Genomic DNA, 18,653 nt, shown 5'->3' with positions numbered 1-18,653 from the left:
CCATGTTCTCAATTTTAATAAAAAGAACTTACTCTTTGAGCCCTGTCTCAGCACTATTCCCAGATACATCTGAACCAAGAGAAATTCCAGCAGGAGACTGTCGTCCAGTGAAGCCAGATGAGGAAAAGGAGAGTCCATACGGTTCAAAATTGAGAACTAGAATTTTTAAATAATAGGTTTATATTTAAAAAAAAAAAAAGAAAAAAATATCAGTTTCCATTCAATACTGAAATAATTGAACACTGAACTCCAGTAACAATTTTTAAACTACATAGGGCTTTGGAAATGATACAATCATATATTTGTAATAATAATAATAAAATAGCTGGGAGTGGCAGCACATATCCATAATCTCAGCTACTCAGGAAGCTGAGACAGAAGAATCACAAGTTAAGCCAGTCTCAGCAATTTTAGCAAGACCTTATCTCAAAATATAATTTAAAAGGAACCTGGAGACATAGCTCAGTGGTAAAGTGCCTGCCTAGTATTCACAAGGCCCTGGATCCAATCCCTATTCTCACACACAGACACACAAAAAAGAAAGTAATAATAAAGTAACTACCATTTATTGAGCATTTACTGTAAGTGTTCATATACTAGGTGATTAGAGATAAATTATTCCTTCATTTTTATATTTTTACCTCCCTTAGTACTTAGAAGCTAAAAGATAATTCAATTAGAAAAGACAACAGATAAATTAGGTCTACTGAAAAACTGCCACTCTCACAAAAAAATATTTAATGAGCTATAAATGAAGAAAGGACCATGTTTTGTTTAATAAAATATTCCTAGGCACATTCAAATGAACTGATAAAGCCCTCAATCTGAAATCTCTTACTGACAAAAAAACTTACTCAAGTTCTGATTCTTTTGAATCTGTATAACCTAAATGAATTCAATAGGAGCCATGAATTTAATTTAACAATTCTGAATTGTTCAAAATTGTTATTATGGCAGAGCAAACACCAATCTCCATTACCTTTCAATACTTGGCTAAGTACATAACAAGCCAGAAAAGAGACATTTCTAGACCTTATGGCCATGTGATTGGATTCCTGGTCAATAAAATTACGCATACATTTTGTATGCAACTTCTTAAAGAAGTCTTCCTGAAAGGGAAATCAATCACTTCTTTTCCTCCCTCTTTCCTTCTGGCTAGACTGCAACTAGTTACTGGAGTGCAGGCAATCACCTTGGATCATGAAGTCACACAGGATGCCAGCACAGCAAAAGAGGTGGAGCTTGAGCTTTTTATACTTATGAAGCTATCAATTCCAGGATACCTATTTCTTTTGGGGGCCCCATATTATTTGTGTGTGTTTTTTGTTTTTAACATCCTAATTAGTTAAACCTCATCCTAACTGGCAAACTTATCTTCTGCAACTGTATATATTATAACAAAAAGGACTTTCTTAAGCCATAAAAAGTATGTTAGAAAATATCAACTTCTGAAATTATTGTCCACATTTAACAAATGAGGAACTGTGGCAGAGTTTGTCGTCACAAACTTATCTCAGATTACAAATGTAGGAAATGACAAAGCCAGATACAAATTCAGACACTCTAGCTCCAGAGATATACTCTTTTTTTGGGGGGGTGGGGGGCGATGTTGTTTGCTGGGGGTGGAACTCAGGGTCTTGAAATTATTAATTTCACTGGTCAATGAAATTATGCATACATTTTGTGTGTAATTTCTGGGAGGAGTTCTTCTGAAAGGGAAAACAATTTCTTCTTCTCTTCCCTCTTTCCTGCTGACTAGACTGCAACTTGGTTGCTGTCCATAATTTCATTGACCATTGATCTCTATCACTGAGCTACACCTTTATCCTAGAGAGCTGTACTTTCAACTATTATATTATACAGTCTCCTCCAAATGAAACAACACCTAATCCAAAGAGTACTAAATAAATGCTTGTTAGCTAAATGAATGACACAGAAAGGGAATCAGTGTACATGGGTTAAAGGAGGGGGGGCTAATAATCAAGAGACAGGAGTTCTTGATGTAGGCCTAATGTTAAATTATGTGACTAAGACCTTTTTTATTTGTCTGTAAAGAGGTAGGACCAGTTCAACAGTTTATAAATGCTGATCTGATAACCAGGATCAAGCTAACTTCATAGAATCTCCTAACAATCTTTTTATAAATGTAACTAAGCTTTCAAAGACTCAGATACAGAAAATATATATAAGGAGAGCTCAAAAATATGCCTCATTAAAAAAAATGACTCGGCAGAAGGATCTCAAGTTCAAAGCCAGTCTCAGCAACTTAGTGAGGTACTTTGCAACTCAGCAAAAACCCTTTCTCTAAGGGCTAGGAATGTGGCTCAGTGGTTAAGTGCCCTTGGGTTCAATCCCTGGTACCAATTAAAAAAAAAAAAAAAAAAACACATTGTGATTCTGATTCATAATCATATTTGCCTAAATTTCTTTAAAGTCCTTTTCAGTCCAAATATCCTCTCATCCTAAGCTTCTCAATGATCCAATTTAACCTGCTATCCAATTCCAGCCTCCTCTTAATATCATCTATGATAGTCAGTAATCAGCCTCTGCATTAACACTTCAATAACAGTACCTAGCTCAAGACTCAAGAAATGTTGTCTACACACTATTAAAAACAGAGTTTGGGCTGGGGTTATAGCTCAGTGGCAGAGCACTTGCCTCACACGTGTGAGGCCCTTGGTTCGATCCTCAGCACCACAGGAAAATAAATAAATAAAAATAAAGATATTATGTCCATCTATAACAACAACAACAACAAAAAAAAACACCAAAATTTAAGTGAAAGAAGTTCAAAATTAAAGGCAAGGAGTTCGAGAGAGGAGAAAATTAGATATGAGTAAGGACAAAATCTGAAAAGCACACAGATAAATTTCTATTCTAAGACTAAAGATTGTCATCTAAGGAAATATGGAAAGGCTCAAGTTTGAGAAAGAAATTCAAGCCAAGGTTCTTTCATTCTTTAGTGAAAGCTCCCCCCAAGATTCATACAATGATGAATGACTAAAACAGGCAAAGATTTTGAGAAGTTAACTAGATGTGCATATGGGGAGCAGCAGAAGAAGAATGGTCTACAGAAAGAGATGAAAGAAAGAAGACATCTAAACTACAAGTCTGAATATAGAGAAGTGAAAACAGAGAATGAGGGCAAAGGGAAATTCATGCAGAAGACAAAGTATAAGCTAAAAATAGAATCCTTAGAGTTGGGAGTTAAGTAATACGGGTTTGAGAAAATATAGTATAAACTATTCTGGGTATAAGTAATTCAATATTACCCTCTTTGTATCTTCATGCTTTAGAAGACTGTATTATATACACATTTCTTTATTTTACTTCACACTTCAATTCTTTTATACCTTGGTCATTTGGGTATACTTCTCTGACTATACTCAGCTACTATTATTATTTAATTTTACTTATTTAAGTTACTCAAATAATTTAAATTATTTAACTGTTTATTTATTTATTTTGAGACTAACAACGTAATTTGACATAATTTTCTAAAAGCCACAGTTCAACAGATAAGAAATTATACTGCTATTTCCCCTTACTATTTCTAGTGTTATTCAACACTAGGACTACAACATTTTTAAATAATGTTTTATTAAGTAATCTACACTGATTCCTACATGCTTTCCTTAGGTAAAAACTAAAATTGGTAATAAATTTTATAAATTTTATTGCCTACAGATCTCAGAGATTTTGCCAGTTCTTAGTTTCCTGGAGTTTAGATATATAAACTGGACATTTTTCTATGCACAAGAGCTAAGTATCACTTATTAAAGCTACATTTAATAATTTAAATATAGCTCTCTACAAATGATTTCTTAAAAATCATCAGTATCAGAACTGACTGATATGTGAAAGATTTCAGAATTAACTCTTCATGAGAAAAAAATAATTCTTCCCCTATCATATCATAATTCTAAGATACATAATTTTACTTACAGCCAGTCACAATTCTAAGATACATAATTTTATAACTTATTCCACATATATTTATTAAGTACTTGCTATGTCCTATCTCATAGCCAATTTTCTTTTCTATAATAGTCTAAGCTCATGGAATTTCAATTTTGCGTTAAGGAACTTTTGAAAAACAGATTTGGAAGATGCTAATTTGAGAGCTTACTCTCATTTATAATGATGATTCTATGGGGAAAAAATTACTTGAGAAAGGACTGCATCAGCTTGGAGAATTCAGGACTATCTATTATATTTGCATTAGCTATTTAACTTATTTTAAGGAAGAAACAAGCAGTGTCAAGAATTAGTTTTCCCATTCTACCTCCCTTTCCCTACCCGACTCTTGACTTCAGTAATGATGACTGATGACTCCCAGATATATGAAAATAAAGAAACTGAGCAAAAACTGGATCATGTCTCCACCGTGGAACTCCAAGAGACTTTCATTCTATGTCCTGGATGTCATGGATCTTTATGTGAAGTATATAGATTGGGCAACTGTAATTCAAAACTTTACCCCCCTCCATATATTCTATTAATACATAAGGAGTTACTAAGGAAAGAAACTGCTTGAATATTCTAGGCCATTAGCTATTACTAAATAACACATCAAATGCCTCAGAAGATCAGGATTGCACTGAATCTGCAAATCACTTTGAGTAGTATGAACTTTTAACATGAACTTTCCAGTCCATGAACAAAGGATGTCTTTCTATTTATTTGTGTTGTTTGATTTATCATTAATGTTTTATAGTTTTTCGTATACAATCTTTTACCTCCTTTAGTTTATTCCTAGGTATTTTATCTTTTTGGGGGGGTATTATAAATAAAGCTACTTTCCTAATTTCCCTTTCAAATTAGTGTAGTACAACTGATTTTTGTATATTGATTTTGTATCATGCAACTTTCCTGTATTTGTTTATTAGTACTAATATTTTCTTTATGGACACTTCAGGGTTTCAAGATCCCATTGTCTGAGAATACGGTCAATTTTACTTCTTCCTTTCCAAATTGGATTTATTCCCTTCCTTCAAACCACCCTCCCTCCCTTCCTTTCTCCCTCCTTCTCCCCCTTCTTCCCTTCTTTCCTTCTTCTCCCCTCCACTCTTTCTCATACCTATATAGCTAGGATTCCTAATACTATCTTGACTAGACATAAGGAAAATGGACATCCTTGCCTTATTCCTGATTTTAAAGGAAAAGCTTAATTAATGTTAGCTATGTGATTTTCATATATGGCCTTTATTATACTGAGGTATTTTCTTCTATTTCTAGTTTATTGCAAGTTTTTATCATGAAAGAGTGGTGAATTTTGACAACTGCCTTTCCTATATCTATTGAAACAATCATGTGACTTTTATCCTTTACTCTGTGAATATAGTATATCTTATTAACTGATTTTGCATACCAGTGGGATTTCCTACTTAGCTGTGGTATATGATCCTTTAATATATTGCTGGATTTGGTGTGCTAGTATTTTGTTTAGGATTTCTGCACCTATATTCATAAAGAATATTGGCCTATTGTTTTCCTTTTTTGTGGCATCTTTGTCTGGCTTTGGTATCAGGGTAATGTTGGTCTCATAAAGGGAGTTTTGAAGTGTTTCCTCCTCTTCTAATTTTTAGAAGAGTTTGAGAAAATTGTCCTTAATTATTCTTTAAATGTTTGGTAGAACTTATCAGTGAAGTAAATAATCAAACCAATCTTGAGAAAGTAGTATAAAGCTGGAGGTGTCACATAGCCTGACTTGAAAATCTATTGCCAAACTACAATACTCAAAATGATATTGCACTAGAATAATGAAAAACATATAGAACATACAAAGGAATATTTTTTAAGCCTTAAAAAAAGAAGGAAATTCTGCAATGTATAACATGGAGGATATTATCTTAAGAAAATAAGCTAGTTACAGAAAGACATACACTGTATGATTTCACTTATATATAGGGTATCAAATTCATAGACCTGAAGAATGAAATAGTGGGGAGGAGAAAATGAAGAGTTACTAATCAACAGGTATAAATTACAGTAAAGCAAGATGAATATGCACTAGAGATCTGCTGTACAATACTGTTTCTATAAGGCAACAATAGTGTATTGCACACTTAAAAATTAGGAGAGATTTCATGTTGTGTTCTTACCCCTAAAAAATAACATGAAAATAGACTTTTAAAAATTAAAGCCTTAAGACTTAAAAATGGCATACTACAGGGACACAGCCACATCAATGTTTATAGCAGCACAATTCACAATAGCTAAACTGTGGAACCAACCCAGATGCCCCTCAGTTGATGAATGGATTAAAAAATGTGGCATATATACACAATAGAATATTACTCAACAATAAAAGAAAATAAGATCATGGCATTTGCAGGTAAATGTTTAGTGAAGTTAGCCAATCCCAAAAAAACAAATGCCAAATGTTTTCTCTACTAATGTTTTCCATACTAATCAGGGTTTTTTCCTGAAACTTTCACAGATTGCTCACACTAATGTGTCAGCTATCCAGGACAGTGACCAGTATAATTTCACCTTCCAGTTCTTTGAAAATTCCAGAATGGTGGTCACACCTTGGGCATTTCTATATATGGATCTTGTAGTTTTGATCTGAGCTTTGTGACTTTATTTTTGAGTTCTGAAAACCAGGTGGGGTAAACAAATCACAACAGATTTAAAGAAGGATAATAAAAAGTAAATATCCCTTGTTCTTTAATATCAATTACATTAAAAAATTTAGATCTCTACAAGCTAGCATGTTATAAACTCATGAAAAATCACCTTTTTCCTGAGAAAGCTTTTCCTCTTGGCGTTGGTGGTGAGGTTTATAAGGTGCTGCCCCCTGACTGAGTCCTTCAGCCACAAAACCATCGAGAAAAGATAAGGAAGCATCTACCTACATAAAAATTTAGTAAAAATTAGGAATTACAAAATTTACTCTAAACAGTATATTGACATAAATAATTTTAGCACATATATCCTAAAAATATTTAAGCTAAAAACAGAAGCTTTAATTCTAAAAATGCTACCCAATTCTCTCACTTTCTGAAATATATCATCAGATCACCTAGCTATGAATCAACTTAAAACATTTGCAGTTATTATCAATTTTACTGCATAGCAGAATATTTTTGAATATCTAATATGTATAATATCTAATACGTATAATATCAACTGCTATGATTAAGACAAAGGAAGACAGAGTTTCAAACCTTCAGAGGATCTATAACCTATAAGAAGAGACAGACATCCCTGGTATGAGTTAGAGTAACTGCCAGGGACTAAAATCAATGGTGTTGGCAGAGCCTTCTGGATCCTCCAGGGGAGAATCCATTCCTTGTCTCTCTGAGTTTTTCTCTAGACTGCCTGTATTCCTTGGCTTGAGGCCACATCATTCCAATATTTGCTTCTATTACTACTTTGCCTTCTCTAACCCTTGTGATTATATTACACCATGTCTACCTTGATAACCTAGGATAAACTTCCTGTCACAAAATACTTAATTTTATAACATTCACAACATTTTAACAATTAAGGTAAGACATATAGTTTCCTAGGATTAAAACATGAACATCATTGGGGGCCTTTAATCAGTCTCCCCACAGTGAAGAAATTATAAAGATGACCAAAGTGAAGGTAAAGGGATGAGAAAAAGAGATAGCAGAAATAACCACTGATTTGCTTCTCCTGACTTAAAACTTAATGTACAAGTGGCACCTCACACTCTGAATTTGGAAAGGTTTAGTTTCACTGAAATTCTTCAGAGATGGGGGTGTGTCATCATTGTTATCTTTTATTGGGGGAAAAGAAAAGTGTAGCTACACATAATGAAATACTATGGATAGCATATTCATTCATCATTTAATGAGAGTATCTAGAATGCCTAATAAATGCTAAAGAAAGGCCTTTGTTTTTCAGATGCTATGGAAAAACATTAAAAATGTTCAAAATTAAAATGATATAAAAACCTGAGTCAAAATTAGTGGGAATATTAGTGAGGATAGGCATAACCTCATCTCTTTCTCAATTATATGACAGCTAATGCACCAAAACTTAACAAATCTGGCTTCCTTTTAGAAATTTTCTGCTTTACACCAATCTGAAGGAAGGGATAATATGAATTAAGAAGGTGAACAGTAACTGACAACTAGAGATTGAAAGGTGTGGCAGGTCAAAGTAGATGAGAAAAGTAAAGGTGATCAGGTTCCAAAGCAGTATTTAGATAGGAAATGAACAAAATGAAATTAAAAATCACTTTTTCTTTTTTTTTAATAATCTCAAAGAAAAGAGCATGACTAAAATGACCTATAGAATTTCAAAGGAGATAAAAATAAAGGAAATTCATGAAATATTGTATATTAAAAGAGTCTGTCACAAGATATAAATATTTTTACTACCATTCTTCAGAAGAGATACTCTTTTCTTCCTGACAATTTAGAATCTATACTAAATGGAAGTTCTCAAATTCTCTCCCCTACTAATGTGAGAAAACTACAACCTTCATTCTGAATGCTACAGAAAATTATATTTTGATATATTCCATATATATATATATATATATATATATATATATATATATATATATCACAAATGCAAGAATTACTGTTTAGACAACACGATTTTTAAAAGATCAAACACAGATGTCTTACCACCATTTCTTCACAACTCTTATCAACTGGAAACAAACTCTTCATAAGTTCTATATTTTCATGCAAATATTTTAATTCAAATGCATGCTGTCTCATACAAGTATCCAAAGATATGGTAAATTCCTGGATTAATCTCTCAACTAGATTAGAAGAATGTGCTTGGGGTGTCAACTTGATCACAGCAGCAAACAGCCAGGCTTTTGTTTCTGAAGAAATGGAGTCATTCATAAGTAACTTGTAAAGCCTAGTTATAACATCCTCTGGCTTTTCCTTTTCTAAGAGGTAGGAATACTCTCCTAACACCTATGGATAAAACAAAGGTTACATACACAAATACCAAGTTATACAGTAATACACATGCAGAAACCTAAAACAAAGTGAATTTAATCTAGATTAAACATACTTTCATGGTGAAAGAATTACTAAAGAAACCATTGTAGTTTTTCGGTTCAAAATTTTTAAAAATACCAAGAATTATATGCTCAATGCAAAAGAACTGAACTCAATACAAAAATATTTTCCACATCCTTGTCATTAACAATATATAAGATACTTTTGCAACATGATTTTCTTCTGAACTTTCAGAGTTAGTTGCCAGTTTCTACAAGCACTTTCCTATAAAAATTTAAATCAGTGGTTCTTACATACTAATATGCATGAGAGTCACCTGAGATATTTCATAAAATACAGATTTCCAGTCTATCCTCAGATATTCTAATTTAGAATGGCTGTGGTGAGGATCAAGGGTATATATTCGGACAAGTATTGGCAATTTTGATATAGATGGTCCACAGAACAGACTTTGAGGAAAACTGATCTATGTTACATATCCTTTTTCTTTTCTTACATCTGACTTACTCAGGTGACACTGTTATATGAACCATAAAATGATAATTCAGGGAATAAAAGATCTTTCCTAAATGATATTTTGGAACTTTTTGTTTTTGGTACCAGGGATTGAACCCAGGGGCACCTTTACTACTGAACCATATCCCCATCCCTTTTTATTTTATTTTAAGACAGGTTCTCATTAAGTTGCTTAATGCCTCACTAAATTGCTGAGGCTGGCTTTGAACTTGCAATACTCTGCCTCAGCTACTCAAGTCACTGGGATTATAGGCATGGGCCACTGAGCTCAGTTCTTCAAATTTCTAAAGAAAAATTAACAGCAATTCTACACATTGTATATACCTTAATATCAAAACCAAATAGAATACCAAAAAAGAATATAGAAAACAACAGACTAATATACCTCATAAACATAGATACAAAAATTCTAACAAGCTCTCAAAGAATCTATAATTTAAAAAACTGCTAGAACACTAAACGAGTGCAACCAAAAGATCAAAATATGAAACATCTGTATATATCAGCAACAAACACATGGAAATCAAAATTTAAAATATCATACATTTAAAAGTGCTCTAAAGAAAATGAACCAAGTGTAGAAACATGTATAAGAATTACATGGTATAAGAAGAAATTAGACAATCTAAATAAAGTGACATGCTATGTTCATGGAGAAAAAAAAATTAATGATCACCAAATATATCCATTAATTCAAGAAGGATTATCAGTAAAATAAATAAGATCCATCATCCTGTATAATTAATCTCATTCTTAAGAAATTCATATAGAATTTTTTAGAAGTAAACTGTCATGCAATCTGCAATTCAATTTTTTAAATTTTTTTATTTGTTCTTTTTAGTTGTACATGACAGTGGAATGACATATCATACATACATGGAGTATAATTTCCCATTTTTGTGGTTGTACATGATGTGGAGTTACACTGGTCATGTATTTATATATGAACATAGGAAAGTTATGTCTAATTCATTCTACTGTCTTTCCTATTCCCATTCCCCCTACCTTCTCCTCACTGCCCCCTGTCCAATCTGGTGAACCTCCATCCCCTCTCCCCACATTGTGAGTCAGCATACATACATCAGAGAGAACATCTGACCTTTAGTTTGGGGGGATTGGCTTATTTCACTTAGCATGATAGTCTCTAGTTCCATCCATTTACCAGCAAATGCCATAATTTTGTTCTTCTTTATGGCTAATATTCCATTGTGTATATGTACCATAGTTCCTTTATCCATTCATCTGTTGAAGGGTACCTAGGTTGGTTCCATAGCCTAGCTATTGTGAATCAAGCAACACTGATGTGGCCACATCACTATAATATGCTGATTTTAAGTCTTTGGGTATATACCAAGGAGTAGGATAACTGAGTCAAATGATGGTTCCATTCCAATTTTTCTAAGGTATCTCCATACTGCTTTCCAGAGTGGTTGCACCAATTTGCATTCCCACCTGCAACGTATAAGTGTACCTTTTCCCTCACATTCTTACCAACATTCATTGTTATTTGTACTCTTGATACCTGCCATTCTGACTGAAGTGAGATAAAATCTCAGTGTAATTTTAATTTGCATTTCTCTAAGGCAATTCAATTTTAAATGGCTCAGTAAACACACTGTATATAGGCAGACTGACCTAGATATAAAAATAGATGCAGTTGTAGTAAAGCAAATATAGTTAAGAATGTTAACTGGGAAGCTAAATTTCAACTTTCCCACAGATGAGAAAATAAACTATGATATTATAAATCTGTGGGTGTTTTTTAAATTTTACTTTATTGTTTCTTCTTAGTAATACATAACAGTAGAATAAAGGAAGAAAGAACGACTTTACAACATTCGCCAGTAAATGGATGGATATGGAGAAAATCATGCTAAGCGAAATAAGGCAATCCCAAAAAACCAAAGGTTGAATAAATCTGTTTTTATAAACCACTAAATTTGTGGTAACATTGTTATATAGTTACAGAAAGCTAATATATAAAAGATATGTAAGTATTCACATATTCAAAAAACATACTGTTTACATAAAAAACATACTGTAAACACAGATATCTCAACAACCACCCATATTTAGAAGACCAAACAAGTAAGATGGCAGAGAGAAAGAAGAGATAAATAAATAGTTAACTGATAGATGGTAACTTGGGAAAAAAAAGATATCTGAAGCAATTAGCTGAGTAGAACTGAATGATTTCTGGGGGAAAATATGGTAATATTTGGTTTTTATAAAAATGTATTATATAATGTAAATTGCTTACCCAACTCATAACTTGAAGAAATCTCTGTGGATAAAATGCATTTTCCATATCTAGTAAAGTAAGATAAGACTGAACTGCATAAAGCCTCAATTGCTGATCTTCTGTTTCATCATCAAAACCTACAAAGAAATTGATATACCATTTTAATTTCCACTAAATTCCCTAATGACTCTGTAATGAAAAACATTTAATTTTAAAATCTTTACCAACCTTCCGCTAGCAGTCTCAGGAAGTTATTGGGAATATCAGGATGCATTACATCTCCTCCCACTGAAAACACAGCATTCATTGTTTGAATAAACCATGCATTATCAGGAGCATATGTGTCCACAGTGTTAAGAACAAGTACACTTTCAAACTGAAATTATCTTTCTGTAGCAATCTTTTTTTTACCAGAAACAAAAACAAACAAACAAAAGACCAGTTTATCTTTATCTTTAACCTCTGCTATAAATGTTCTATGTCCCAACTTTTATGTAAAATGTCTGCTCAATAAAGTCTATTTAATAAACTGCATTTATTTTATCTAGCACTAGGCTTACACATAATAGGTACTCAATAAGTAAATGAAAGAAATGAACTAGCTAACTAGGAACAAATAAATAAAGGAAAGTCATGCACACTTCAGAGAGGTTAAATGTTGTGAAGTGTCTACTTGAATAATTTATTTAACTTCTTTTCTAATATGTTCCTCATCAGTTCTAAAATTCTATCATTCTGCTGCTGGCCAGTGATATATCACTGTCTGGATTAAACTACACTTAAACAACTTCCAAGATAATTTAATTAGCATTATTCATTATTTCTCTCTTAGAATAACAGACATCTTTAAAAGAATGCAATATCCTCATGACTTACAAAGTTCCTCTGACTTTTAAAAAAGGACTGGAAAAAAAAAGTAAATTATGAGTGGAGTTTTCAACTACTTTATTGTGACAATTCCCAATGTAAACAGTACCATAAAAATGCATTTTAGAATCCTGACCCTCCACTTTATCCTCTCCTACCCTAAAACAAGAACTTTTACTTAGAAAAAGAAGCTCAGTAGAAAGTCAAAGATAAGAAAAGACTGAATGATAAATCATCATGAGAGAAAGAGAGAGAATGAGAAGAGACAGAGAGAAAGAAAAAGAAAAACAAGGGAAAAGAGAGAAAGAACAAACATACAAACGAATGAACAAACAAGGTAGTGGCTCTTATGTTTTCCTGCTCAAAATACTAACCACCTGAATAAAAGAAACCAGGGAAAAAGCCATCCTCCAAGAAGTCTACATAAATTCCTAACTAGACAATGACAGACTTAAGCATCAAGAATGCAAGTTATTGGTGGGTCTCTGACCTCAACTTGCAAAAATCATATATATACCGATCATTTTAAAGTTACTGCATAACTAAAGGTATTTTATGACTCCTGATCCAAACAAAGGATATTTCTCAGCCAGCTCAGCTATTTTGCCAACCAAATTGACAATGATATACTCTTCTTTGCTCTGATGTAAATATTCAAGCATCTTCTGGACAATAACTGTTACATTCTGTGCATTTGTAATTCTGTAAAGAAGTTCCAGAGTCTATTTAAGGAAGAGAAATAAAAACAATATTACAAAACTATGCATGATAACATTAATAAACATAATAATATTTTTTATTAAATAGTTGATTATTCCACTTTTATATAGATCTACTATTGACAATCAGTTAACAGATGATCAAGAAATACAAATTTTAACTAAAAAAAAGCTTAAGTAAAATTAGCTGGGTGTGGTGGCACATGCCTCAACTCCCACCTACTTGGAAGGCTGAGGCTGAGTTGCATATTTGAGGTCAGCCTGGGCAACTTATCAAGAGCTTGTCTCAAAAATCAAATAATATGTTTTGAACAACCAATAAAAAAAAAAGAAAAAAAATCAAATAATAAAAGAGGGATGGGGAGCAGGGGATGCAACTCAGTGAGTGTGTTTGCCTGGCACGCATAAGGTCCTAGCTCAATTCCTAGTACTACCAAAAAAAAAGTAAAATTATATTGTCAAAAAGTAAACTGTGATCAATCTCAAAATGTAAATATTTTCTATTGAGATAATTGAGATACGACATTTCTATGATAGAAAATGCAAAAACTAAAAAGTTAAAAGGTTTGTAATATATTTTCTAAAATTGTAACAGCTCTTAAATGTTAAATGTACATTACTTATGTATATGGTTGTATTCGTAGGCACACATGTATCTATAGAGTGTGTGTGTGTGTGTGTTTATAAATTCAGTGTCACAAACTATTCAGCACTACTCAAACAACAAAAAACAGCACTTAAATGCATTTGGCAGTTGAGGGCAAATGGTCTCTAATGGATAGACAAAGACTGATAGTTCAACTGGTTCAAATGTAGCAAGGCTTACATTCAGAATCTCAAATATCAAGGAAGAACTTTTTTATTTTATCAGTGGGATTCATTATGGTGTATTAATATATGTACATAGGAAAATTATTTTGGATTCATTCCATTGTCTTTCCTTTTCCTGTCCCCCCCTCCCTTCCCTTCATTCCCCTTTGTCTAATCTATTGAATATCTATTCTTCCCCACTCCCCTCTTATTGTGGGTTAGCTTCCACATATCAGCAAAAACATTAACCTTTAGCTTTTGGGGATTGGCTTATTTCATTTAACATGATAGTCTTGAGAACACCCATTTATTTGCAAATGTCATTCTAAAGAAGAACTATATCCCATTTGGCTGGCTTTCCAAGTCCCTAAATTAAGATTCTAAAACATAACTCCCAGAAATCAGTGAGTCCAATCAATATGTCCAAAGGCAATACTGAGAAAGCATCATTTACTGATGTTTTAGGGCCAAAAATATTATCTACAAAAGAATTTCCATCTATCCTAGTTATCAAACATGTTAAAATATCTTTAGAGCTCTTTTGATTTTTCAATCCTTATAGCCAGGATTTCTAGTACAAATGATAATACATTTTGAAATGTGTTTTAAGTTGTTTTAGTTAATGCCTAATTCCATTTAAAATCTATAAACATATAGTTCTCCATTATCAATAGCTCTCACTCTATTAAACTGTTTCAGATATGCTCTCTGTGGATTCCAAACTGTATGTTTTATGTTATTAAATAATCTACACTTAATTTCTTTCTTACTCTAAGACTTTAATTTGGCATTTCCAATCTGGAAGGGAGTACTATCTGAGAAATTATATGGCTGGAGGTTTTTTCTGTTTATCCTTGATAACTCATTCTTGCCTTTTTTCTTCCTATGGGAAGAAAAATAATAAAACCATGTGAAAAGGAATTCCTTCTCATATAACAGATCACTCCATGCCCCAAAAACAAAGCTCTTGCCATGTCACTATTAACAGAAGTTAAAAGTAACAAAGGCATTGTGAAGAAAGTACAACAATACCCTCTGTGGGTAACCACTGATACTCAATATCTTCTCCAAAGAATTTGAACTACTCTCCTCACTGCAAGCAATTGATCAAACAGATTAGACCTGGTAATTTTGAAAGTTGCCTATTTTCTAAGTCTCATTTCTAAATGAGAGTCCAATAATTGCATATATTAATAAGAAAACTATAAGTCAGCCCTGTTCAACTAAACCCCATTAGTAGTTAATCACACAAAGAAAACACATGTTGCATATCTGGTATAGCAGAAGGACTGTATAATTATTTTTTTATTTTGTTGTCCCTGGAGCCTTTTCATTTTTCTACAATGCCTGCAAGCAGAAATTTGTACATCTGCAAACTTCCCAGATTCATTCAAGGGAGGTGACAGGTAACAATTTTCAGATGACTAAAAATATGAATATGCCAGGCACGATGGCACACACCTGTAATCCCAGAGGCTCAGGAGACTGAGGCAGGAGGATAATGACTTCAAAGCCAGCCTCTGTAAAAAGTGAGATGCTAAGCAACTCAGTGAAACCTTGTTTCTAAATAAAATACAAAATAGAACTGGGGATGTGGCTCAGTGGTTGAGTGCCCCTGAGTTCAATACTTGCTACCCTCCCCCCAAAAAAAGAATAAATATATGTGTTTCACATGTTAATATATACTTAGGTACGAATAAGAGGGTAAACTTCTCAATATTTTTGTTTCAAAATGCCTTTTAAAATTAAAAATTCATAATTTTTTAAAATTACAATTGTTAAGTACAATATAGTATTCATCTAATAAGCTCTATTGTTATCTTGAGAGATAACAATAGAGCTTATTAGATGAAAGTTTAGTATATCCTATTTTTTTAACCTTTATTATTTTTAAGATTAAAATAAAACTTTGCATTCTTCTTAACTCTTTTGTGGAGTTAAATAGCCTTTTAAATGAAGACACTCTTTGAAATGAAGCTACAGAGTGATTTCTCTACATGAGAATTAGAAATATTTATACTGACACCCAATAGAACACTGAAATAATTTTACAAAAGGAAAGAGTTGAAACAGAAGTAAGTACATAAACATTTACTCCCAGACGTGGAAGCTAGAGAGAAAAAAGCGGGGGGGGGGGGGGGGGGGGGGACAATCTCATGAAAATAGAAGGGAGACCAGTCGGGTAGAGGAAAGGGACCAGAGGAAGGTAAGGGGAGATACTGGGGAATAAAACTGATAAAATTATGCTGTAAGAATGTGTCATTAGGCCATAATGAATCCCACTATTATGTAAAACTATTACACACTTAGTTCTGAAGAAACAAAACTAAGTACCAAAATTATACCTTTTCTTCCAAGAAGTTCAAATCATTTTATGGATATCTTCATTCTTTCAATATTCTTATCTAAGTGAATTCACTAACTCATTTTACAGAAGTAAAAGAAAATAATGGAAAAATATTAACCATCATAAATTATAACTTATGTAATAGGAATACATCTTATATTGTAACCATAAGACCTAGGACTAGAATTCAGGTCTCTATTGGTATAATGCTTAAGCCAAAAAGATATTAATGAACCCATACAGATAATTAGAACTAACCTCTCCAACTCATTAATTTAAAAACATTCCTACAGACATTGATGATACTTTTTAAAAATGTTACTTACATTTCAGTAGAATATATACAAAAGTTAAAATACATAAAATACACACACTACCCACTACTTTAATCTCTCTCCAAAATACCAACAAAGAGTTTTAAAATTTTAACACTTCAAGTGCATTATTCAAAATACCCATTTACCTCTCTCTTAATAATGGGATCAGGATGGTCTAAGCATTCAATTATTGTCATCTGGTGTTGAAGAGCCAGAGTAGGATCCTGTTGAATAACATAGGTAAGAGCCTTCAGTCCTAGAAACAAAAATTACATTACATGAAGTGACTTCAAACAAGTATCCAGAAAATTTCAAAAGTTCTCTATAACTTCCATCAAAAGAATCAGTTACCTTACCTAAATATTTAAGATTGATTTTAGGGGAGAGAACAAATTTTCCAATGCACTTAGCAGCCTTCTCAAGTAATTCTGACTTAGGATAAATAGAATAGACTGTATGTACGCATTCAAACAGAATAGCTAGAGAAAGAAAACATAAAAATGGAAGATATATTAGGTACAATACATGAACATATTTGTGTAGAACTTGTAATAAAAAAAACTAACTGAAAATTCAGCTTTAGTCAAAAATTTTTTTATGGAAAAATTTCAAAGAAAGTACCTTTATTATTTCCAGGCTTATAGAGTTATTAGGATTAAGTGATTATAGTACAATTTAAAGAAAATTACATTACTAATGATAAGAATGATACATTCATTCATGCAACAAATATTTACTGAACATCTCCTATGTGCCAGACATGGTATTAGTACTATGAATACAGCAGTGAACAAAACAGAGAAGAAAAACCCCTATCCTCAAGAAGTTCATATTGTAATAGGCACTTAAGTAATATATTCATAATTGGTGTATAAATAGATCTTTCCAACACTCATTGACTGCTTTAAAAATAGTTTATTCACATGTAGTTTCTACCACATACACAGAAATTACATCTGTAGTTTATTTCAATATAATCATTTTAGGGTACTCTAACATTGACAAAGATAGGGTCACTATTTTAAAATGTTCAGGCTACTTAAAAATTAACTTCAAATATGTAGAACAGTCTAGTATACATCTTGATACTGTCAAAATTTAATTTCCCAATACAGTCATTAGTCTACAGTGATCAAAGTGGACACTAAGATGTTTTCAAATTCTTTTATTTTTTTATTTTTTAATTTTTTAGGTGTAGATGGACACAACATAATGCCTTTATTTTTTTTATGTGGTGCTGAGGATCGAACCCGGGTCCCGCCCGTGCTAGGCAAGCTCTACCACTGAGCCACAATCCCAGCCCCTCAAATTCTTTTAAATGTGAGTTGACAAGTTGGAGTTTTGCAATGGAGAAGAATCACTGAGACATCATTAAGTCCCATAAGTACCATGGAATCATAGTATCAGAAATGATACACAGAGAAGGCACAGAATCAGCCAACTTAAAAATAGTTGTACCACAAACTGAAGCATATCAAGTGTCAACAGAATTACTCTTTATTTCTAAAAGCTTAAAAAATAACAATCAGATACTTTCTTCATGTATAAGATACATTATGAGTATTCAACTTGCTATGTTTTATACTATGTTGACTATCAATTAATACACAAATTTTACCAAAAAAAATACATACTCTATTCCATAGAGGAAAAAATGAGGATTTGAATTATTCTTTATCAAGGACTCTAACATAAATACTATACAGTAAGTTAAATAAACTTAAAGATACTTTGCATATTCAGAGGATGTACTTTATTCTGCATGGGGGGGGGATGACTTAGATTTTGTGAACTAAATAAAATAGACAAAGAGGACTTTGATTAATCCACTAACTACCTAAGTCAGGAATGGGCAAATGTACACAATTCAGCCTT

The 18,653-nt window shown here is 32.5% G+C and overlaps 1 protein-coding gene across 1 annotated transcript in view; it reads right to left on the bottom strand.

Moving 5' to 3' along the window:
- Window positions 1-18,653, bottom strand: part of Ap4e1 (adaptor related protein complex 4 subunit epsilon 1) — a 62,506-nt gene that overhangs the window by 16,729 nt on the left and 27,124 nt on the right. The window contains exons 9-16 of the mRNA XM_026391775.2: window positions 17,135-17,257; window positions 16,925-17,034; window positions 13,168-13,307; window positions 11,947-12,059; window positions 11,737-11,855; window positions 8,610-8,912; window positions 6,742-6,856; window positions 33-156 (exon numbers count right to left, since the gene is read on the bottom strand). Of these exons, the coding sequence (XP_026247560.1) occupies window positions 33-156; window positions 6,742-6,856; window positions 8,610-8,912; window positions 11,737-11,855; window positions 11,947-12,059; window positions 13,168-13,307; window positions 16,925-17,034; window positions 17,135-17,257 (1,147 nt within the window). The remainder of the gene's footprint in view (window positions 1-32; window positions 157-6,741; window positions 6,857-8,609; window positions 8,913-11,736; window positions 11,856-11,946; window positions 12,060-13,167; window positions 13,308-16,924; window positions 17,035-17,134; window positions 17,258-18,653) is intronic.

Source organism: Urocitellus parryii, chromosome 6 (genome assembly GCF_045843805.1).
Source record: "Urocitellus parryii isolate mUroPar1 chromosome 6, mUroPar1.hap1, whole genome shotgun sequence".
Classification (NCBI taxonomy): Eukaryota; Metazoa; Chordata; class Mammalia; order Rodentia; family Sciuridae; genus Urocitellus; species Urocitellus parryii.
The sequence above is the reverse complement of the archived record's forward strand: the minus strand, read 5'-3'. Positions and strand labels throughout refer to the sequence as shown.